The sequence below is a fragment of the Mobula hypostoma genome, chromosome 2 (assembly GCF_963921235.1).
Source record: "Mobula hypostoma chromosome 2, sMobHyp1.1, whole genome shotgun sequence".
Taxonomy (NCBI): domain Eukaryota; kingdom Metazoa; phylum Chordata; class Chondrichthyes; order Myliobatiformes; family Myliobatidae; genus Mobula; species Mobula hypostoma.
The window spans coordinates 225864031-225888355 of record NC_086098.1 but is presented as its reverse complement, the minus strand read 5'-3'; the positions used below and the strand labels follow the sequence as shown (position 1 = coordinate 225888355).

The 24325-nt window shown below is 39.5% G+C and overlaps 1 protein-coding gene across 1 annotated transcript; it reads right to left on the bottom strand.

Moving 5' to 3' along the window:
- Nucleotides 1-6053: 6053 nt before the first annotated feature.
- LOC134342895 (PRELI domain containing protein 3B-like) lies at nucleotides 6054-22852 on the bottom strand. The gene is made up of 6 exons (XM_063041566.1): nucleotides 22702-22852; nucleotides 18863-19031; nucleotides 14688-14777; nucleotides 8700-8770; nucleotides 7945-8047; nucleotides 6054-7391 (listed from the first exon to the last, which is right to left on the bottom strand). Exons 1-6 carry the CDS (start codon nucleotides 22731-22733, stop codon nucleotides 7281-7283), a joined length of 576 nt encoding a protein of 191 aa, XP_062897636.1. The 5' UTR covers nucleotides 22734-22852; the 3' UTR covers nucleotides 6054-7280.
- Nucleotides 22853-24325: the final 1473 nt, after the last annotated feature.

Here is a 24325-nt window from a genome sequence, read left to right as displayed (position 1 = left end):
CTCTTTCTCAATTCTTTTTTGATTTCATCGTGCTGTGATCAGCTTATTTATCTATTCGCAGCCTCTGCTCGCAGCATGAGAATCACCTACCAACTTGATTGAGTTTTTTTGACAAGGTGACAAGAGAGATTAATGAATGTAGGGCAGTGGATATTGTCTACATAGATTTTAGCAAGGTGTTTAATAAAGTCCCTCATGGGAGGCTAATCCAGAAGATCAAGATGCATGGGGCCCGTGGAGAATTGGCTGTTTCGATTCAAAATTGGATTACACATGGAAGACGGAAGGTAGTGGTTGAAGGGACTTATTGGAGCTGGAGCTCTGTAATTGGTGGTGTTCTGCAGGCATCGGTTTGTGATGCATGTAAATGACCCGAATGAAAATGTAGACAGGTAAATAAGTTACGGATAGTGTAGAAGTCTGGCAAATACAGGACGGTATAGATCAGTTGCAGATATGGGCAGAGAAATGGCAGATGCCAAGTTTAACCCAGTTAAATGTGAGGTGTTGCACCTTGTAGGGAAAATGCAAGGAGACAGTACACCATTAAGGGCAAGATCCTTAACAGTGTTGCTAAGCAGAGAGATCTTGTGGTCCAAGTTCATAGCTCCCTGAAAGTGGCTACACAGGTCAATAGGGTGGTTAAGAAGGCTTATGGAATGTTTGCTTTTACTAGTCGAGACACTGAGTTCAAAAGTCAAGAAGTAATGTTGCAACTTTATAAAATTCTCGTTAGGCCACATCTGGAGAATTGTGTACAGTTCTGGTCACCCCACTATAGGAAGAATGGAGAGGCTTTGAAGCGGGTGCAGAAGAGCTTTACCAGTATGCTATCTGGTTCAGAGGGCATGTGCTATCATGAGAAGTTGGACAAATTTAGCCTGTTTTCTTTGGTGCAGAGGAAGCTGAGGGAAAATCTGATAGAGGTTTATAAGATTATGAGAGGTATGGATAGAGCAGGCAGGGAGTTCTGTTTTCAGGGTAGAAATGTCTAATTCCAGACAGCGTGCATTGAGGGCGAGGGGGTTAGGTTCAAAGGGGATGTGAGGGGTAAGTTTTTTTTACTCAGAGTTGTGGATGCCTGGACAGCATTGCCTGGTATAGTGGTAGAGGCAAATACATTAGAGGATTTTAGAAGAAATTGGTTGGGCACATGGATGTGAGGATGATAGAGGGATACAGACATTGTGTAGGTAAGGAGAGATACATTTTTTATTTACTTTTTAGCCGGTTCAGCACAACATTGTGGGCTGAAGGCCCTGTTCTATGTTCATCTTAACTCACTTTCCCCGGGAAAAAAGGACGGCGTGCTTTCACCCCATGTGTCTCATGATTCATATCATTACCCTTAACTAATTTTTGAGTAAAGTCCACAGTTCTTGGCTGGAATGGACACTGGGAGGAGAGGGAGGAATTTGAAAAGATTTAACTGCAGATAAAATATTAAAAGAATTTGATGTGTCAAAGTAGAGCAGGATGTATGTAAAGCTAGTATTTCCCTTGACTGGAGGTGATAGAGGGATTTGAAAGGATTTAACTGCATATGAATATTAAAAATATATGGTGCAACTTGCAGTTTTGCAGGGTACATGTGAGGTTGATGTTTCCCTTGACTTGGTGGCGGCGGGGGGGGGGGGGGCGGGCGGTAAGATCAGAGAAGTCTCGAAGCCAGAGATCAGCCATTCAGGTGCAAATAAATCTCTTCATCAGAAGGTGGTAAAGCTTTGGAATTCCCTTGAGCAAGCAACATACACAAAAATTACTGGAGGAACTCAGTAAGTCAGGCAGTATCTATGGAGGGGAACGAACAGTCAACATTTCAGCCTGAAACCCTTCATCAGGGCTGGCAAGTAAGGGCAGAAGCCAGAATAAGTAGGTGGAAGAGTGGAGTATTGGAACGCTCTTGCACTGGTCTTCATGTGCCATGCATGGTTAAAGATATTCATGATGCATTAAAAGTCTATTAGTTGCTTGTTTTATGTCTGGTACAAATCCTGGAACTCTTTCATAACAGCACTTTTGGTGCATCTTCACAGAAAAAAAACGCGAGTTTAAAGCAATGGCTCTGTATCGCCTTCTTGAAGGAAATTTGGGATCCGATCCACAATGAACACCAGTCTTGACAATTACACTCTGATTCCAAAAAGTAGAACATATTCCAGCGTCTAATGAAAGGGTTTGATGTTGACAGAATGTTGCTAATGGCAAGATCATTTAGAACCAGGGTGCAATAACAAGACTTTGGCCATTTTAGTACAAGTGCAATATTTTCTCCTCCACACCTTCCCCCCCTCCCCCAATCAGGATTGCTAATTCTTGTAATTATTTATTGTGGCAAGCTGTAGACACACAGTTGTTAAGTATTTTCTAAACTGAAATAGTCTTTTTGGTCATAGGAGGAGTCAAAGGATATGAATGGATCAGAAAGAAAAGTGAATCAGCAATTACTTTATTAGCCTCTCCAAGTCCAACCCTACATTCCCATCGTGAGAAATGGAAACGGGTAAGGCTCTACAGGCCAATCCCTTGTACAGTGGATACAACAGATTACAGAAACACTGATGAACTCTCGACTTCTGAGGATGATGAAGGCGGAGAGGTAAGGGCCCAAGTGTGTATGACTTCATTGAAGGGGATGTGGGGAGATTTGGTTCCCATCCTCGCATTTCTTCAGTGGAATGGCAAAGAAATTTTGTCCAGTCACTCTAGAAAATTGTGCTTCTGTGGCTCTTGTATTGAAGTTAAAATTAGATTTCCCCACACCAAGTTTTATTTAGTATATCAGGTTTGTAACATTAAAAATCAGGCATTTTTATTGTTAATGTTCTGCAAAATATGCATTTCCTGATTCATGCTGATGTCACCACAAGGGCGCTATCAGGAATGGCCACTGAAAATAACTGTCTTAACAAATTCCACAGGTTACAGCCAAAAAGGAAATTGGTCAGCCTATCAGAATTCATCACTGGTCATTTTTGGAACACTTGATTGAGCTTCATCTACTGTGCTACACTCCATATTTCCTGTTTCTGCAACTTGCAATTGTTATTCAGTGTTTGAGCTTTGATTGGCATTTATTGGTTCAGTAAATGTTGGTTGTTCGTGTAGAAAATTTATTTATAAATTTGCAGTGTTTTGAAGCTAGTAATCAACACTTAAACAGCACTGTTAAACTCAGCAGCAAATTCATGCTTTGCACATACAGAACCTTTGGCAGATGCATCTCATTATCACCCTCTGTTCTAATGTCACATATCAGATATTGGCCTTAAAAGCGAGTACACTGCAGGATCACCAGAACAGTAATTTATGAGGAAATGTTGCATAATCCTGGCTTGTACAGAAGGTTGTTTTGAAGGTTAAGGGATTATTTAATTGATTTTGTTTTAAAAATATTTCGCTCAAAGTGAACAAAGCCTATTTCTTTTGATGGATAACATAACAGAAATTATTTGATTTTAGATTTAGCATCAAGACATGCTCAAAGGTAAATTAAATTCTCAAAGAGTATATGAAATACTGAATTCATTCTGTCAAAGGTTGGGGATGCTGGGTCAACTGAAGTTTCATGATAACATTAACTTGTTGATTATGATTGCAAGGAATATGGAGTATGAAATGGGTAAATGGGAATGGCCTATAAATATGCAGAACATCAAACCAAAAGGGCCCTGACTAATATTTGTAAACTTCATCTTGTTCAAATCTGGACCATTTTACGCTGAGAGAAAACTAACCGACATTACACTTTAACTAATATTTAAATACAAGGAACATTTCAGATATGATACTTTAAGACAATTTTATTGACATCAGTTTGTTAAAAATGATAAACCACTTAGCTGAAGTTTGAAATATAGTTCAGTGCTATTAAAATAAATATTCCATACAAAAATGTCCTTCATGGATATGCAAGTTATCAGGTACTACACAGGAATATAAATTTATAAAACTAAAACTGTGCATTATTGTTCAATCGAACAAACCTAATTCAACTTATTATTTTCCTTGTTGGTCACATTAAGTTAACATATCCTCACCAAGCAAAACATTAAATAAATGTTACTAGCAACATACAGAATCCATCTGTGTTCTTTCATTGTTGCAAAGCATTCTAGATCACTGGTCATTTTGTGTAGAAAAGGAATAACAACACAAATAAATACAGACTATACTAAATAGCAATGTCCATTCCTTCAAAACAACAGTCCCAATCAAATGCTCCCTTATCGATCACATCTTTTATTCTCATCACAATATAGTGCGACTCTAAATTAAATAAATCTAGTCCTTTCTAAACTCTACCTTTCATGTTATGTGCTGCTAAGTATGCTTGGATACGCCAAACGTGTTTCCAGTTCTAACTATTTTATTTTAAGCTTGTTCATAACACCAACAGAAAATTATCAGCCTTGTATCCATAGAGCATCTCAAACACAGCATAGGCACTTCTGTGCTGTCCCTAACTGGAGGTGTGACCATCAGATATGAAAAATGGGAGTAACTGAAGGTACAAACAGAAAATGTTGGCAACAAATATAATCTGTGTAGAAGGTGGCACAATAATCTTTTATAAACAAAACTGCTGATAAAAGATACAGTATTCTCAGCTGTAGATTTGAGCAAACTACTGCACAGTAACAAACTCACCATCTTAAAGTGGAATTTTTGATATAATTCTGACTTAAAATCTTATCTTTTTAATTTCTACTCACCAGGTGTGCAACGCTACTCCACCCAGTGCAAAATTCCAGGCTAAATACTTTATGTACTTAACAAGGGGTTATTTATAGAAAAGAGCTGTAGTTTATTGAGGTGTATATCTGAACCTCAATGAAACAGCATTTACCTTAGATACCTGCTGGCTGCTGCCGCATTTAGGTTTTTGCATCAGATATTGATCCGTTTCATCAGTGTACTGGGAGAAAGCATTGGCAACACAAATTCCCCACATTGTCCTGCCGACCTTTGTTCCACCAAAATAGATCAGTACCAGAGTACACAGCCGAGCTTGCACTCCTTGCAAACATAATGGAAACTGAGTAGAAGAGTCGCTTGGAGTAAACAAGAAATAATGCTCTATATTATTTAATAGTCAATGGATCAGTCGGTACTAAAACTTTTGTGCCACATTAGTGGTTGTATAGAATATATCAGTAAGAACAAATTAGAATATAATATTTTATTCTAAGACAGTTACTAGAGGAGAGCTTAAATGGGTTAAGGGGTCCTCAGGCAGTCCAGATAGGATTCTCAAATTTAAATCTGCCTTGCATTTAAGATTTCAAAGAACTAATATTAAACAAGGGTTACATTCATTAACTGCTCAATTAAATTACTGCAGAGTCACTTGTGCAGCAGGAAATTGTGCGATCTGCACATAGCAAGGCCCTCCAAATCACAATTAAGGGTTTGCTTAAGAGAAGAATTGATAGCCAACACGGTGGGAAAGCCTCTTCTTTAGTCAAATACTTTCAAGGTCTTTCTTGTCTGAATAACACGTAAACATTGTTTATTAAAGCTGTTGTGCTGATGATCAGTGCCAGGGTGAAACTCATTTTTCTCTTAGGAACATCTGATCCAAAGATAAATGCCAAGCTGACTTCACGGAACAATTCAGTAAATGATTATAATCCCTTCAGAACCACAACCTTCCAAATACCAACTGAAATCTAAATTTTAAATTTGTAATTGCTTTTAAAATTCAAAGCACATTTGAAATGAAACAAAGGAAACAGTTCAGGTCTAGAATATATCAAATGTCACCTTTAGCTTTTTAATACTACAAAAGCTCTCCTTTTCACGCAGCCTGGTACAGCGATTCTCACATTCAAGTGGATTGTGGCATGTCACAAAAAATGTTTACTTGTTTTCAGCCAGTGACTAGGGGTTTTATATGTATTCAGCCAGCAGTACTGTCTGTAACACTAGGAGCCTAAGACGGTCAATGATAGAATTATTCTAAAGGCTCCACAATTTACACAAGGCACAAGGCTGCAAATTGGGAAAGGACAGACTTATTTCCTTGGACTAATTTACTGCTGGATGAGATGATGTTACTCTGAAGACCAAAATTAAAAGGGAAAGTTTGCTATTGCTTCCCTTTTAAAAAAAAATCTAGATCCTCAACAAAAGGAAAATTTTTAACATCAGTGCTTTAGGAATGTTAACACCTCAGTATAGAATATCTACAGCAACTACTATGGTTCAGTTCTCTCAAGGTTAAGTACTAAACGCTGAGAAAACAAATAGGTTATCAAAGCCGAGTGAAGCAGATTCACTAACTTTGTGACACTTTGTAAAACCATGATCGCAAAGTTTCTATTTTGACTTTGGGAATACTTTGGATTCCCAACAGGGGCTTCCTATCATATGTAAATGTACAAAATCTTCAGAGAAGGAAATCCTTCTACAGTAGATGCCCATCAATTTTAACATTTTACAGTAAACAATACAACTGTTACAACAACTATTTTCATAAAGTATAAAACACTTAGCAATAAGTGGTTGCTAGAACTAAGAGTTGGGCTGTTAGATATATGGGAGGTTTAAATAAACCACTTTGCAGAAGAAAAAAAAAAATCACAAGTTAGTCCAGGATTTCCAACAAGTATAAATTGTAAATTCTTCTCTAAATTGCAGGTGAAGGGTGTGTCTTGTACCTGAAGCTGCTAGGTGCTAGGTTACCATCATGTATTTGCCACCGTTCAATGAAACATGTTCGTGACAATTTACAAGTTGTGATTCTAGGTAACAATTCTCAGTAATTGTTCAACAGAATGCACACAAACATACATTTTCCAGTGAGAAGAACTGGATAGTAACCAGGAATGGAAACTTGGCTTCTCCCCCACCCCCCCACCCATTTTACCAATTATCCATGAGGAAATTATTGCCTTCTGATTTATTCAAAGAACTGGTCAATACATTTAGGTCCTTAATTTGTAAAGGCTTGAGGATTACAAAATTGACTTAGAACAATCTCCCTCACTGCACTGCCAAGTTTTTGCCATCTCCCAGTTCTTCTGCCAACATTACATTTTACATATTAATATTAAAAACCCAGTGCTTCTCTCTGTGCACCTACTCCAGTTCAAGATCTCCACAACCACAGCTGCTCAGAAGTCCTGTCCCTCAAAGGAACAAAATCGATCAAATATAAGCTGCTTACTCTTTTTAGACCTGGAGCCCCAGTGAATTAGGGGAAAATTGCACAGTGGGAAGCAATAGGTTAAAATAATCTGGAGGCAGGCATGGTATATTTGTCCAAATCTTATCTATTATTCTACCGATGATGCAGCCATTGGAATTTTGATACTTCGTGCAGATGCTGCCAACTCTTCAATTTCAGCATTTAACTTGTGAATTACCCACTCCATAGCTTCTCGGCCCTGTGTAAGAAAACACATACTTCTATATTAATACAGTGGTTACATCTAGTGCAAAACATTGTTAACTGTTGTTAGAAAAGCATAGCTTTGTGACGTGTAGAACATCCCAAAAGCAGATGTACTCAAACTAAGGTTGTTCCAAGTTCATTTCATATCTTGTTCAGTTAGCTGATTTTATAGAATGTTACTAGCCATTCTCTCAACTATTTTTAATGTCAGCTTTAATGAAGAAAAACTGAGAAAAAAACAAATAGCAGTGGGAAGACAGAAAGAACAAAGATTAATCAAAATTACCTCTCCCAAACACCACTCAGTGTTGTCAGAAGATAACAAATTAAGTGAATACCCATTTTAACCTTATTGATAATTATCAAAGCACTCTGAGATTTCTTAGCATTATACTTAAAAAGCAGGGGAGAATGCAGGAAGAGGAAAGTACACCAGGGATAAAATATACTGCTTAGGTATTCCAATAAATAAATCAGAAACTCCAAAGCAAATACACAAAGACCTTTCCATGCCATATTATTACAAATTTTGCAATTGCACTTACTTTATTTGCATTAGCAGAGATGGTGTTTGCCATTATTCCTTCCATGTAACTGCTTAGACTCACCCCTTTTACACTAATTATAGCTTCTTGGGTAAGAATGGTCCTGGAAAAACAGGTTTGGAACACAAGGAGTCATCAGATGTGGTAGTGATAGAGGAACTAAAACTTCTTTGCACACAGTAGTTAGACAATTTTTGGCTTGTGAAATGAAGGATGTATAACAGGAACATAAGCAGTATTCCCAGCATAACCAAAGCTGTTCTTTATTTTGTTATAGGTGCCAGTTGGTTCATTTTGGCTCCCATTAGACTCATTTTCCTTGTTGCCAGACAATTTATGCTCCTTCACGTCCAGTGCCTCCCCTTTGCTTCTTTTAACTAAGGGCAAGCTATCATGAACAATGCATATTAGTCACTGGCCAAACATAGCTAGACAAAATGGACTGGTGTACAGTAGATTTGCAATCTGTTTGCCCAGCTACATTACTAAATAATTAGGCATGGCAGAAGATAAGGGCAGTGACCAGAGTGCGAGCTCAAATGTCACTGCTCAACAACATAGGCTGGATGATTAGATCCTGCTCTGCCAGGATGATGCAAAAAGAGCACTTTTTGTCTACAAGGCACAGCAGTCACCCTGCTGTTAACCACCAAAAGTAGCATAAATACATCCTCCACAGAACCAGTAAGGAACACAATGCTTTTACAGGAGTTACAAACATCATGTAGAATCCTTGTATTTATACTGCTACCTACTTTTCAGGGTCCTGTGGGTGTGGTTTATATTCCAACCGCTCATCAACCGATACTAAATTTGTTAATGTTATCTGTAAAACAATTAACAGGATTTAAACAGTTTTACAGAAGATCCATTTGTTCTACACTCAAAACAGTCAAACACAAGTAGAATTTGTGTCAAATAACATGGTTACCAATAAATGAAAACCAAAAAGTAACTGTATAAGCTGGAAATCTGAAGTAAAAGTTGAATAAATGTCTAATAATACATTTAAGGTGAAAATAAGCAAAGTTCAAAGATGACATGCAGGGCAAGTTTTTTTAAAAACAGAATGCAATGTAGGTGTTTGTGAAGGAAACTATGACAGAGGTGTTTAAGAGATTCTTACATGAATATGCAGGGATGGAGGGATGTGTAGACAGAGGGAACCAGTTGGCTTTTAATTACTAGTCAGTTAATCCGGTACGACATCATGGCCACTGTGTTCTACTGTTCTGTGGTCTAATCTTTGATCAGAAACACTAGCTCTGTTTCTCCTTCCACAGATGCTGCCTGGACTACTGAGTGTTCCAGTACTTTGTTTTCATTAGCCACCAGTAAATCCTGTTAAAAGCTGGGAAACTGGGCAAAACAACCTAGCTCAACAGTCAAATTAAACCCACACTAATAGAATTAGTAGGCTTTAGGATGTCATCATAGACAAGAACAAATCCATCCTGAAGAATGGACTAAATGACAGCTACACAAAAATGAAAGGCCATGTAAGGACTTATGCAGTGGGGATTGCTATTAGAATATAGAATGGTACAGCGCAGGCCCTTTGGCCTATAATGTTGTACTGACCTTTAAACCTACTCCAAGATCAATCTAGCACTTCCTTCCCGCATTCTCTTGCCTATATATAGCTTTCAGAGTCAACTAAAGTAGTTAATTCTTAAATGTCCACTGAAGTGACTCAGTTGTACCATGGCCACCTGGTCTAACTGAAAGGATAAATAGGATGGAACACAACACAACCTGGACACGGAATGTAGATACAACAAAGATACTTGTATGCAAGTTAGGCTTAAAGCCCTTCTCTCGAACATTAAAAAAAACAGATGTCCAAATATTTGTCAAATAACTGCCAGACATTGTAAAACTCAACAGAATCATATGTCAGAGTGAAGATGCTAGATTCCTCCATCATAACCCTTGAGTCTCAAAGTCAAGACAGACCTTAAAAGGCTGGCAGTGACAGTAACAAGAAAATCCTTTGCAATTACTGTTTTTTGCATTAATTGCTCACAAAATGTGGCCTGATCTTCCTCTAAGTCACAATAATAGATGAGCACAATCTGCCTAAACTAATAACACAAACAAAATTGTACTTTTCATGTCTTTATTGTACACATTGTTTAATCATTCATAGTCCAGACTGGAAAAAGTATGTGAACCCTTGTATTTAATAACTGGTAGAACCTCCTTTAGCAGCAATAACCTCCACCAAACATTTCTTGTAGCAGCTGATCAGACTTGCATTAAGGTGAGGAGGAATTTTAGACCATTTTCTCCAACAAAATTATTTTGGTTCATCAATATTTCTGGGATACCTTGCATGAACAGCCTTCTTCAGGTCATGCCACAGCATCTCAATTAGGTCAAGGTCTGGACTCTGACTTGGCCATTCCAAAACACAAATTTTCTTCTTTTTAAACCACTCTGTTGATTTACTCTTGGGTTTCAGATTATTGTCTTGTTGTGTCATCAAACTTCTATTAAGCTTCAGGTGACAGACAGCTACGCTGACATTCTCCTGTAAAATGTCTAAATCAAAATTTTGAATTCCTTGTCCCCTCAACGATTGTAAGATGTCCAGGCCCTGAGGCAGCAAAGCAGCTCCAAACCATGATGCTCCTTCCACCAGGCTTCACAGTTGGGTTGAGGTTTTGGTGTTGGTGTTCAGTGCCCTTTTTCATCCAAAGCCACACTTCCAATCTCATCTCATTGATTGGAACAGCTGACTCCCAACAGCTGTTGTAGAAGGCGTTGCCCCAGAAGTTCACATACTTTTTTGAAACTGGACTGTGAGAGTTTAAATGATGTACTCAGTACTGACGAGAAGTACACTTGTTTGTGTCTTATTAGTTTAGGCAGATTGTGCTTGCCAATTATTATGAGGTAGATGAAGATTAGACCACGTTTTATGAGCAATTAATGCAGAAAACCAGGTAACTGCCAAGAGTTCACAAACTTTTTCTTGCAACTGAAGTGTCATGACATCAGGTAAAACATAGAAAACAAAAGATGCGGCTGATTAACACCTAACATAACTCAGCTGATTTTACTGGTCCTTGATATTGAACAATGGTCGGAATAAGCAATAAGAGTTTATTTCCAAAACTGGCTTGGCAGCAGTGACTAAGTTAGCCATTCTGGAGGACAGATTCTGTCTGCTGCAAGTAGTGAGGAAACCAAAGTATCAGTTGATCAGTCTACCTGTAGCAATCTGTGTGTAGTACATTATAGCAATGGCAGAAGTCCCTTTGGGAACATAGTCTTACCTTCACAATGGAGGCATTCTGCATTGTAATATGACAAAATTAGGTTAAATGGGACAGGCTCTGAACAGACCTGGCAACTTAAAATTGGACATTCACTTTGCAAACCCTAACCCTGTGGTGTGGCAAATCATTCACTCACCAGGGGATCAATTCTAACTCTACTAAAAGAGCATACCAGATGCATCTAAGTAGCAAGGCCCAATCTAGAGAAGTAAAAACACAGTATGTAAAACAGCAGAAAAACAGTATGCAGTAGACAGAGGCAAGTGATCTGAAAAAAGATGAGATCAAAATGGAGCTCTGCTGTTCTGTGGCATCTGGGCATGGACTGTGGACAATTAAACAGCTAACAGAGGCAGCAGCTGTAAGAACTTTCCCATCCTCAACGATGGCTGGGCCCAGCATGAATGACAAGACAAAGCTAAAAATTTACAACTGCATTCGGAATAAAATGTCAAGTAGATAAACCATCTTCCAAAATGTCCATCATCACAGAGCTGACCTTCAGCCTATATAATTCGCTCCAGCTGGAATGGTGAAATGACAAAGAGCAAGGGCTAAGGACAGAAAACATTCCAGATAGGGTACAGAAACCTTGTACACAGCATCAGCCATCCCCAGAACCAAGCTGTTCCAGTTCATTTAGAAAGCCAACACCCACTGGGAAATAACCCAGGTACAGTATATTCTGTTCACAAAAATCAGCACAAATCCAATCAGGCAAATTACTGAACAGTTTTCTCCTAATAATCAAAGCGATGACAGGTTTGTTCATTCTTGTCAATTGGCACTTATTCACCAATAAACTACTCCTTGATTTTCAGTTTAGACCTCACTAGGACTCCAAATCCCATCACAACCAAGTGAATTCCAGGGGTTACGTGACAGTGATTGCCCTCGACATCAATGCAGTATTCAACAAGGAGTCCAGTTAAAAGTTAAACGGGCATCAACAAGAATAAAATTTGAATCACTGATGTCTTTTCTTGAACAAAGATGGCTAAAGTTGGGAGTTAATTGTACCAGACCCAGGGCATTCTAGAGGAGTTAAGCACCTTGACCAATGGTCTTGCTTCTATTTACATTTACCTCTTCTTTGGGGTGTATGGGGTGTCAAGGAGGGGTAGCACCTCTGGTGGGGGAACATGTCGTGTCCTTTTCAGGACGGTTAGTCCACCTTTGGTCCCCACCTGGCACTCAGCTCTCACCTGTGGCTCCCCGTAGCTGTTTGCATGCGACAGTGGCCACACCCCGGGCAACGGCTTCGACAAACCGGCTAAACCAGGTGAGGGTAGCCGACGGGTCTCAAACCCTCGGTGAGATAGGGAGTTGTCTATCCCAGCATGTGAAGACAGACTCCGGCAGATTGAGCGGACGAGACCAGCGGAAGGTCCAACTGTCAAGAAGGCGGTCTCTGCAAGCGTCGTGGGACGTGTAGAGCAGGACAAGACACAGATGTCCCGGTCATCCACTGCGCCTAGTCCCACCTCCAGCCATCTAGACTCTGTCTTGCCACTGGATCCAGATGGGAATTGGGAAGAGAGAGTGAGGCTGACGCTGCGCAACTCTCCCTCACTTAAATCCAAATCACGCACTAGTCTTGACACCATCATAATGGTGTCGAGGTCCTCATCGACGTCAACGATGGACGAACAACCAACCAACCTCTTCTTAACAAATGAAGCAGCCCAAGACACACTGCAGACAACATTCAGGCACTGGCTGTTAAATGAATGGATGCCAAAGACATGCCAGACAATGACCTCCTTCAACACATCCAACCACCTACCCATGTTATTCAATGCATTAACACTGCCATCCTGGGAGTTAGTGCTGACTAATGGACCAGCCACATAAGTACTGGAGGCACAAGAGCAGGTCAGGTTTGATATTCTGCAGTCTTTTTATCAGTTACAAGGTACATTACAGTAATGGGATGGAATACTCCTCACCTGCTTGCAACCATCCAGTTCAATGCAGCCTGACTGATAGCCCTACTACAACAGAATACCTTGACTGGCACGTGCATTATCTTCAAAAGGTATTGCAGTTATTTTCCTAGGTTACTGTAATAACAAATTCCAAATCTATGACCTCTACCAGGACAAGAGTAGCTCTCACATAGCAAAATCCCCATCTTCAGATTCTACCACCATAACTTGGAAATGTATCCCCATTCCTTCAGTGTTAGTGGTTTTAAATCATGATTTATGATTGAAATTGATTGGTGTAGGCCTAGGTTTATAACACTACCAGCACATGGAGATGTCCGTGGGAGAATGCTGCCGACTGGCACATTCTCGGCTGCAGGAGTACGTGCTGAGGGACGACTGAAACTTGGTGCAGCCACCGCAAGGGCCCGGTGGGGAACGACCACGGTATAGGTTTCTTCACCCGTGGGAGTGGGAGGGGTCAGGTGGCGGGGAGTATACCCCTCAACAGTGATGTGGTAAGGTGAACAACTGGAGTGCCACGTGGGTGGCCATAAGTATGGATATGTACAGAGTATGATGGAAATGTATGTAAAGGATGGGAAGTTACTGAACAGTTTATTGTATATAATTTTATTTTTGAATAAAGTATATTTTGGAATAAAAAAATTTAATGTAAAAAGAAACCAAGAAATCTTACAGAATTGTGATCAAAGGCCAACTATGTCAAAGGTGAAAGTTAAAAAAAAATGTTCAAAGGCACACAGAGCAATTCCAGAGCTCAAGGCATACTTAACTGAAGGTTTAGTTGCCAGATCCTGGCATCAGTTAAAACCATGAGTTTGTTTGGTGTATAGCATCATGTATTGCATGGAATGGAACTGGCCACACGTAGTTGCTGGGTGTCTTCACCCAGATGGAAAATGCTCTGACGTGATAGATTGGATAGTGCTTTAACAGGGCATGTTAGTAAAGAACAGAGCAGAAAGCAGGGTGTTAAAGTAGCTGATGAATAGCTGGGATAACATCACAAACAGTCTCAGCATTCACAGATTAAAGAAGGGGTCCGTAGGTATGGTGGAAAACGACTGTACTCATCTCCTGATTGCAAGTCAAATAATTAGTTAACATGGCGCTCAAGTAGAAGAGGTTGCTGTCAACTTGTAAGTATACTACAGAATAAAGTTTGGGAATAACATACCCAAATTTGTTTGCAATAAAATTCATTATATCATAAGGCTTGTATATTTTAGAATAAATTAGTGATGGTAATAAATAATGTAAACTATTTGAAAAAGAAACTGGCTCACATCATATAGTAATGCTAAAAAAATTGTAGTCTCACAGGTATGGATTGGATATTGCAGCAACATTTGTTTACTGTGCAATTTTTCAACATCAAGTAGAATACTAGACGCAAGAGTTTATTTACATACTACCTAGCAACAGATGACATGATTTCAATTAGTCCCTCAACCATTATAACAGCAAGAGTATTATGCAATGTTTCTACAGTTATCAATTTACTAACATTTGCAGATCTTAGCTCCATGGTTCTTTTCACTGGATCGACGATGGAGTGTTCATGCACGTATGTCCGTGTCCTGGATGCACCGATGAGCTGGAAAATTGGAAGTACAGTCAGTCAATGCTTTAGTAATAAATCCAGAAATAAATTCACACCTATGACCTTTGCAACCATCCAGATTTGACAAAAAAAACTGTGTGGTCTATAAAGTTAGTCACAACTACAAAGGACTCCTGATGGTAGAATGCATGATACAGTTGACCCACAGTAAATCACTAACTTGCTATAGTAGAGATGACTATTGGTTTGGAGTGAAGAGCCAGAATTTATAAACTTCTGTTGAGTCATTAAAATCTTCCCGACTCTACCCACTGATTTTCTTCCATAGCAGCAAAACATGCCCTTCAAAATTAAATGCATTGATCCACTCAGTCAGCATCAGAAACCACTGTTCCCCAGTAAATGCAAAGACACAAGATATTAGGGAAAGCTATATGGGACATTGTTGATTTCCTGCTTCCACTACCACACTGATCTCCCTGAGAATTCAAGGAGCTTTCTGACTCCATCTTCAACATAAACCAATTCTAATGTATAAACATGATCTGATCAAGTGTCAAGTATAGTTACAACAGCCAATTAAAAATACAGTATAACCATAACCGGGTTCAATTGCTGTTACTAACTTTTCAAATAGCTTGGTGTCAGCCTATCTGTTGTCCACATCACGGAGCAGCATTGCAATGAGACAATGAATGATGGCCTTGTGCTATTTCTTTTTGGTTGTTCCATGTGTCAAGGGAAGGATTGTGAATAGAACAGAATTACACAACTGAAGTCTTTCATAACGGATGATGTCACTGATCAAAATCCTTCCACAAGCATTCCACAGCAGAAAATCAAGTTAATCAACATTTCAGTTCCCTTATTGAACTTCACCCCTCTGGCTGATTCAACCAAAAGTGCGTTCCAATTCACGTGTTCACTTTAGCATTGTTTAGGTAAATCGTCAGATAAGATAAAAACACTTTGATGAATGTAACCAATTAAACTACAGTCAGTGCAATTATAATTTCATTCCCGATTCCCGGCCCCGCCACCCCCCAGCCATTCTACAGTGGTTCTGATAGCACATAGTATTATGCTATGTGTGGAAAGTGGAGAACCAGTAATCTAAATCGTAAGCTTGCATAGATAAGAGGACAATTTATGGCTGTAAAAAGCAGTTCCCAATGCCACGCTGGATATTGATCCTCTAATTATAGCCAAGAGTTATGCAATAGTCCCACTCTTAATACCAGGTCAAGTTGTTTATGTGGCAGACTAGTATCCAATGTGCAAGTCTTAATGGACCTTATTATCACTTCCCTCTCATGCTTTGCAAGCCTCAGTAAAATTTAGAATCGCAATCCTTTAACTTACACACATTTCAGTAGTACACACAATTACATTTTGATTCAAAAAACCTAGAATGGCCCAGTAAAACAAAACCTTGGCCACATACTAAGTTTAAATAATATTGGGTGAGTTCAAGGAACGTTATTGTCTTATATAAACACACTTTTTTGCCTCTGCACAAAGTCCACCATTTTGTTCAGCCACAAGGATTATGAAACTCAGACTACAGTTCATGGAGTTCCCAGTTGGCAAAGTATGACATTAGATCATAAATCAAGCTGTAATCAAGTAACATTGGAATCACAAAGAATTCATTGACAAATGCTTAAGCAGAATGGTCCCGGAATTTATTTAATTTTAGCAGTAATAATGCATCCCTCTGACTTTCTATTGGGGTACTGATTTTATAGTGTTCGCAAGGCCATTGTGATACTATTTCAAATCATCATGAGCTGTGCAAAGTGACTGGTGGGTGATTCTGGAGATTTGGGAAAATAATAATATTTATAGAGTATACTTTTATTTTTGTCCCAAGTTCACTTCTGGCCTGTCCAGTTGTAATATAAAATTACCACATTTGGAGAAATGGCTATTAAATAAATTACCAATTCATTGCAGCAACTCCAAAGATGCTGAGGAAAATAAAACACTGCTTGAAATATATCAGTTCATTCCCTTCCCAAGAACTGGTGTCAAATTATTAAAGTACATATTTATATAACATGTCTCACAGAAACAGTTCAGAGCATTTCAGAAAAAACTGACATGGATCAAAAAGGTTATGACAATGATAATGGACAAGATGATGACAAGAAAATAGGCTTAAGTGTTTTTCCTTTGAAAGAAAATGTGAGATAAATGCATTTAAAGAACCACACAGATGTGAAACTATTGAAGAGTGGAGATGGATAGAAGAGGACATGGCAAAACAGGAGTGCCAGGTACAATAAAAGTCTACACCTGGTATACAACTGTTCAGTAACCCTGATGGTTCAGTACGTAGCTTAGTAATTAGTTGGGTTTATAAACTGGGGATCAGGAATGTGAATGTGACTGGAGCAGGATCCCCAGGTGCTTGAATACTCAGTGGCCACTTTATTAGATACATCTGCTTATATCTAATCAGCCAATCATGTGGCAGTAACTCAATGCATAAAAGCATGCAGACATGGTCCAGAGGTTCAGTTATTGTTGAGATCAAACATCAGAATGGAGAAGAAATGAGATCTAAGTGACTTTGACCATGGAATGATTGTTGGTGCCTGACAGGTAGTTCAAGTATCCCAGAAACTGTTGATATCCTGACATTTTCACGCACCACCATCTCTAGAGTCTACAGAGAATGGTGCACAAAAACATAAAAACATCCAGTGAGTGGCAGTTCTGTGAGTGAGAATGCCTTGTCACTGGGAGAGATCGGAGGTGAATGGCCATACCGGTTCAAGCAGGCAGGAAGGTGAAAGTAACTCAAGTAACCACACGGTACACAAGTAGTGTGTAGAAAAGCATTTCTGAATGCACAACACGCTTGTGGATGAGCTACAGCGGCAGAAAATCATGAACATACACAGTGGCCACTTTATTAGGTACAGGTGGTACTTAAAAAAACTGGTCACTGAGCCGATGTCTCCCATCCTACCCTTTGACATCCTCTGGATTTTTCTTCTTCTCTACAGTCCCTTTTGTGGTTATATGTCATTACCTTTAATATCTTCTTTTGATTGTCCCCAGTGCTGCAGTTCTGCATCAAGTTTTAAGAGAGTGGGAGATCGCAGAGAGAGTTGAAAGCTGTTCCTTGCAGAGCTTACATACCAGTTTTAAAAGATCTGACATTAGTCATGAGGGTATCAGATTATCAGAGTTTTATTCTTATCTGCAGTTATTAAAATACTTTTGAAGGCCAGGAAGGAAAAGTGAGAATGTGAACTATGTACAGCATTTCTCAGGGGAGAAGTCTGATGATGAAATGTTGCAATGAGTAATGAAAAGCTGTAGGAAATTGAATAAAAATTAACTTTGCCGCTGATCAAATATTCAGCTGAAGTGATTCAACCAAAAACATTTGTGACAAAGGCCAATAACAGACCGGATTGGGAGGTGGCTACTTAGTTCCAAGCCAGTTCTGTCATTGGCTTGAGATCATGGCTGAGTAGTAAGTTAACATCCAACCCCTTCTCAAGATTTTTAATTACTCTGGTCATTGAAAAATATTAACAGATGACCTAATATCAATTTTGTTTTCTAGAAGAGTTTCAGGCTCCAAACTCCATGTGTAAAACTTCACTCAAAGGCTTGGCTCTAATGTTGAACCACAACTCCTTGTTGGGGGACTCCCTTCACAGCAGAAATAGAATGGTATTCTTCTCTCCCCATATTTTCTGCATACTAAATACACAGCCTATATCAATTTAATACAGATATAAATTTCTAGCAACACTGAGTGAAAACATTCCAGATCTCAAAAGATCCTAAACTTAGCCATAAACCACAGAAAAACAGCTCTACACATCCAAAGGTAGCTATGGAATCGAGGATAAAAGAGGAACAATAATCTCATCTCTGCCAGTCAAAATGATAGGATGAATGCAGAATGGGATACATCAACAACTCATCCAGCTGGAAACAAAGTTTATATGGAATTTAAGACATACAATTTCCTTAAAAGGACTGAATAATTCAATTCTATGAAAAAACCATACAAATTGCAAGATATACAGCAAAATTGATAGTCCCTGTTCCTTAATAACCCTAACAACTTCTAGAAGATGTACGGTACTTACTGATTTTACAACAGATGGTAGGCCCCATTCTGTACTGAGCAGCCTCTGGCTATGCAATTTGCCTTGGTCATCAATACGTCGATCTAAAACATCAACCCCTACAACGCACGGGTTCATGGGATTGGGGTACTTTTGCATGGCAGCTTTAAACACAGTTTCCCATGGGTGGCTAGAGAAAGAAAGAAAGAAATTCAGCAACAAAATACATCATAAAGTTATAATAAGTCAGAGGAAGCTGCCTTCCAAAGGGCCAAGAATTCTAACAGGTTAACAGCTCCAAATTAGGTCAGACATTATATTCACTCAAAATCACACCAGCTTTCAAATCTGACCGTGTGAGCATAATATTGCACAATGAGAAGAATCCTATCTATTCTTATGCAGATTACTGGACATCAATTTCTAAACCGGTTTTAGAATTTTTCACGACAGTATTGTATTTACAGTGATGTGCCATTTGTTCAGAGGATAGAAAGTTTAAAAGTTTCAGTGATGATTTTATTACCCAAACAATATCACTAATTTACAATCATTCAAAAAATATCAACAGCCACATTTAATACTAACGTAATGCAAAGTTAAAACTGAAACAAATATTATATTAATAAACAGATAAATCAAGGAAAGCTGGAAGAAAAATGGGAAAAAAAGTCAAAATGGAATAAGAATAGGACAGTGGAATAAAATGACAGGCAATAAAGGGTTTCTAAACAGCCATTAGCAAAGGCTAAACAAAAGGAAATGCCAAAATTTAAAATATTTTGTACAGGATGAAGTTATGGCAATTACGTGCTTTGGTATTTTTAGCTATATATTGAGATTATGGAAGTTACACACAATATTAAGTGGAAATTATTAAGGAGGAACTAAAACAAAACCATGACAACCTGAAATGGACAAACCCACCGGATTCAAAAGGCAAGACCCCCAATCTTTTGGGGGAAACTGGGGAATATGATAGGATCATGCAGATTACAGCATGAGAAGGACACTTCTCCAAAGCTTCCTCTGTTGTTCAGTAAGATTGTCTGATTAGATCTCGGTTTCAACTCTGCATTCCTACCCATACCCAGAAACATCTCACCCTCTTGATTAACACTATTATTTACACAGACTCCTTTCCACCATTTATAGATCAGTTCCAATGACTCATGCCACTCTGACACTCAGATTTAAAAAATACACCTCACCTCTATTTTAAATGGCATGACCTTTTTTTAAAAAATGTGGCTACTAGCTCTAGATTCCTCCATAAAAGAAAACATACTGTCCACATCCACACTGTGAAGACTAGCCAGGGGTCACCCCAAAACTTTACAAACTCCTTTGAGAAGTTAAAATAAAATCAAAGGAATGGAGATAGCAAATGTAACTTTTTAAAAAAAAATATTAAGACTGATCGTCTTACATTACTATCTGATGTGATGCAGCCAGCTATTCTATGACAAACTGAATCGTCATCCATATGGACTTACTTTAAATCAGATTATAATCATACTTAAATGAAGGGGCAGCAATGAATTTCAAACAATAGGTCCAAAAAGTCAATTGATTGTCAAAGCATGCATATGTCACTATATACTACCCTGAGAGTCATTTTCTTGCAGGCATTCACAGAAGAAATACAAGAGAATCAATGACAAACTCCGCATAAACATAATATTGTGATATAATGTACAACTTAAAACATCTCATTAGAGAATTTAATAAATGCCCAACAGGATTAGTGCAGGATCACAAAAAACACCCAGATAAGGAGTTAGTTACTAATAGATGAGATTGTTCTTGTGCCAGTTATGTTTAAAGGATCATTTAAGATTTAGAATTGATATAGATAGATATACTTTATTAATCCCAAGGGAAATTTGGTTTCGTTACACCCAATATGATTATGATATGATTATTACCAATATGATTATGATTCCCAATATGATTATTGGGTGTAGCTGGAATGTCACAATCATTCATAAACACAGAGAAAGTGACTAGGGGAATGTGATATTCTCTATCAAAAGGTGGAACCAAATTCTATACATTCTTTCAAAAAGGCAAAAGAGAGCGAGACAAAGATCCTGTCACGGTTGATCAGGCATCCTCAGCTAAGACACAAGAGAGATCTTTATTCTTCCTTTAATCACAGGAGCTCTCTACTTTAGGAGACTTGCAACCCTCGTTAGTTATAGAACCACTACAAAATTCCAAGTAAGCACTTGGCTACAATCAAGGCAGAAGTAATAACATCCTCTCCCTTGTACAACCACCAGAACTGCACACAGTATCTATGGAATGGCGATTCAAAAAGATGTGGACTTCATACAATCCACATCTATATTGTGCAGCAAACTTAACCACTTCTACAAAACCCTGCCCTTTAGTTGTTCACAACAAACAACAGGAATTCTGCAGATGCTGGAAATTCAAGCAACACACATCAAAGTTGCTGGTGAACGCAGCAGGCCAGGCAGCATCTATAGGAAGAGGCGAAGGGTCTCGGCCTGAAACGTCGACTGCGCCTCTTCCTATAGATGCTGCCTGGCCTGCTGCGTTCACCAGCAACTTTGATGTGTGTTCCTTTAGTTGTTCACCTGCTTGTTGTATGCATTTTGAATTCACCTAGTTGAGGTTGAATGTGCACTACAAATTTAAGCATTAGAAAGCCATTCATTTGCACACTCAAAAATAAATTTAAACACAATCACAGGCAAGTATGTATATCAGTTTGCTGAGGAAATGTGCAGGTTCGTCTGAAACTAAAAACATCTGCAAAGCTCCAACTTTACAGCAGAGGCCTTACAGGCTCAACAATCTACAATAGCTCCACACATTACCAGAATGAACAATATAGTTACTCAGTACACTTTCCAATGTACTGTAACTGCACCTTGGTCCACTTGTTCTCATCAAGAAAACACGTACTCATTTGTTGCATACACCTCCTGGAATGAGTACAAATGATAAACTAGAAGGCTGAGTTACAGTTCTGAATTCACTATAATTTGGATATCCAGGATACCCGGCTCTGTTGTAGCAAAAGAACACAAACTCATTTTCACATCAAGGAAGATAATCAGTTTTTCACTCACTATAAGGTCAAAGCAACCTTATCAATGATCAGATAATTGCTTTTACAGAGAATACTGCATCAAGTGCAGCTCTTTTGTTTTAATGGAACTTCTTTATGGTGTGCAATGTTCAGGCACCAAATTGCCGTATTATAGATGTTGAATCCCCCAAATTCTAATCAGTGGCAAGCATCATTACGTTTAATCTCCAACCAGGGAGAAGCGTTGCACCACAGAGGACGAACAAACACTGGATTTCTCAGTAACTGCATCTGGAGATTTGACTTTAAACGAGAAACAAGGAAACCTTATGAAACATATTTTGAATAATACGTTCTGTGCACGTCAGGTATGAGGCCGAGTGCTAGTCTCAAGGGGGCAGATTTTTCCTGGACTATCTGACCCTTTCCCCCCTCTTCTTGGGGGATAAAAATCTAAATGATCGATAACTCACAGCCTGCATCGGGTTTAAAGCCCTCGCGTCACGGCTCGTCCTCTCTAAAGGTCAGCAGGGTGAGGACTGCTTTCACCTTCAGCACAGTCACACCATGAGGGTCAGTAAAGGAGCATTCCGGCTCCTCTCTCACCTCGACCCACCGAGAAACTGTCCCACTTTTTCCATCCCAGCCCATCTATGATAGTGAAATACCCTTGCCGGCTGGAGGCCCAAATAACTGGCCTATTAGTGCTCCCCGGGCCCCATCGAGCGGCCTGCTCTCCCGGCCCCGGCCCCAGCCCGACTCTACCCAGGGGTGGGCAGGGCTCGGTGTCACTCACTTGAAGACGTGCTCCGATGTCCAGATCTTCATGGCGCCGCTGCTCCCGCCGGCTCCCCGTCCGCGCACCCAATACCAGAATCTTCCCGCCGACCTCTGACATCGGCAGCACCACGTGCCCGCCCTGCCCGTGACCAGCTGCGTGACGTCACCGCGCCGCCGGGCACATGGCGCGCAGGCGCTCCGGGCTGACGTCCGTTTTCGGTCTCAGGCGCGATGGGTTCTACCCGTGACTGACTGCCCTGGAACTGAGAGGGGCATCGGTATTTCAGAGTCAGCTGCGCTGCCGAAGGTGAATTCTGACGTGCCTAATCAGAATTGGACTGATTATCACTGGCATGTGGTCTGTGTCAGCAGTAAAGTACGACGTCACCGTTTATAAATATAAATAATTAAATAGCCCGAAAGACGGATAGCAAGGTCGTGTTCAAATGTGGTGGCAGAGGGGAAGAAAACAATGTTGAGCGTGGATGTTCGGGCCTCTGGAGCTCCTCCCCGATGGTAGTAATAAGAGAGCATGTCCCAGATGGTGAGGGTCCTTAAATGATGGATGCTGCTTTCTTCAGGTACCGCCTTTTGAATACGCCCTCGGTGGGGAGGTCTGTGCCTCTGAGTCTCCAACCCTCTGGAACGTCTCCGGTGTAGTGGAGCCTCCATCAGGCAGTGGGGCAGCCAGTCAGAATGCTCTTCACTGTAGATCCGTAGGATCTTGCTGGTCTTTGGAGATATACCAAATCTCCTCTTACAGGAGCCGCTGACTGACTGTGAATACTAATAATCTTTGTGATTGCATCAGTGTCTTGGTCCAGAGTAGATCCTCTCCATTGTTGACAATTATTGGAACACAATATTCCAGAGGCATCCTCACCAACCTTCAACCACACCACCTATTTTAATGTCATTTGGAGACTTACCAATCACGATTTATATATTTTCATCCAGACCTTTGATATAGACTTTTTGTACTCATCAGTAGTCATTTTATATTTAACTGAAATCAAATTCCATACTTGGGATTTCAAGTTCTCTGATCTTGTCGATCAGGTTTCCAGATAGCTAGTCTAATAATTTTCTCAGTAATATCCCACAGCTGAAATTCTAAGTCTTAAGATTTAAGATCTACAGTGGCATGCAAAAGTTTGGGCACCCCGGTCAAAATTTCTGTTATTGTGAATAGCTAAATGAGTAAAAGATGAACTGATTTCCAAAAGGCATAAAGTTAAAGATGACACATTTCTTTAATATTTTAAGCAAGAAAACTTTTTTATTTCTATCTTTTAACAATTTCAGAATAACAAAAAAGGAAAAGGGCCCAAAGCAAAAGTTTGGGCACCCTGCAGGGCAGTACTTAGTAACACCCCTTTTGGCAAGTATCACAGCTTGTAAACACTTTTTGTAGGCCAAGAAGTTCTGTTTTAATTTCATCAGTCCACAGGACTTGTTTCCAAAATGCATCAGGCTTGTTTAGATGTTCCTTTGAACCTTTTGAATATAACTTTTTGGCCGCAATGAGCAAAGGTATGTTTCGAGAAAAAAGGGTGCAGAATTTCATGAAAAGAACCCCTCTCCAGCTGTTAAGCACAGGGGTGGATTGATCATGCTTTGGGCTTGTGTTGCAGCCAGTG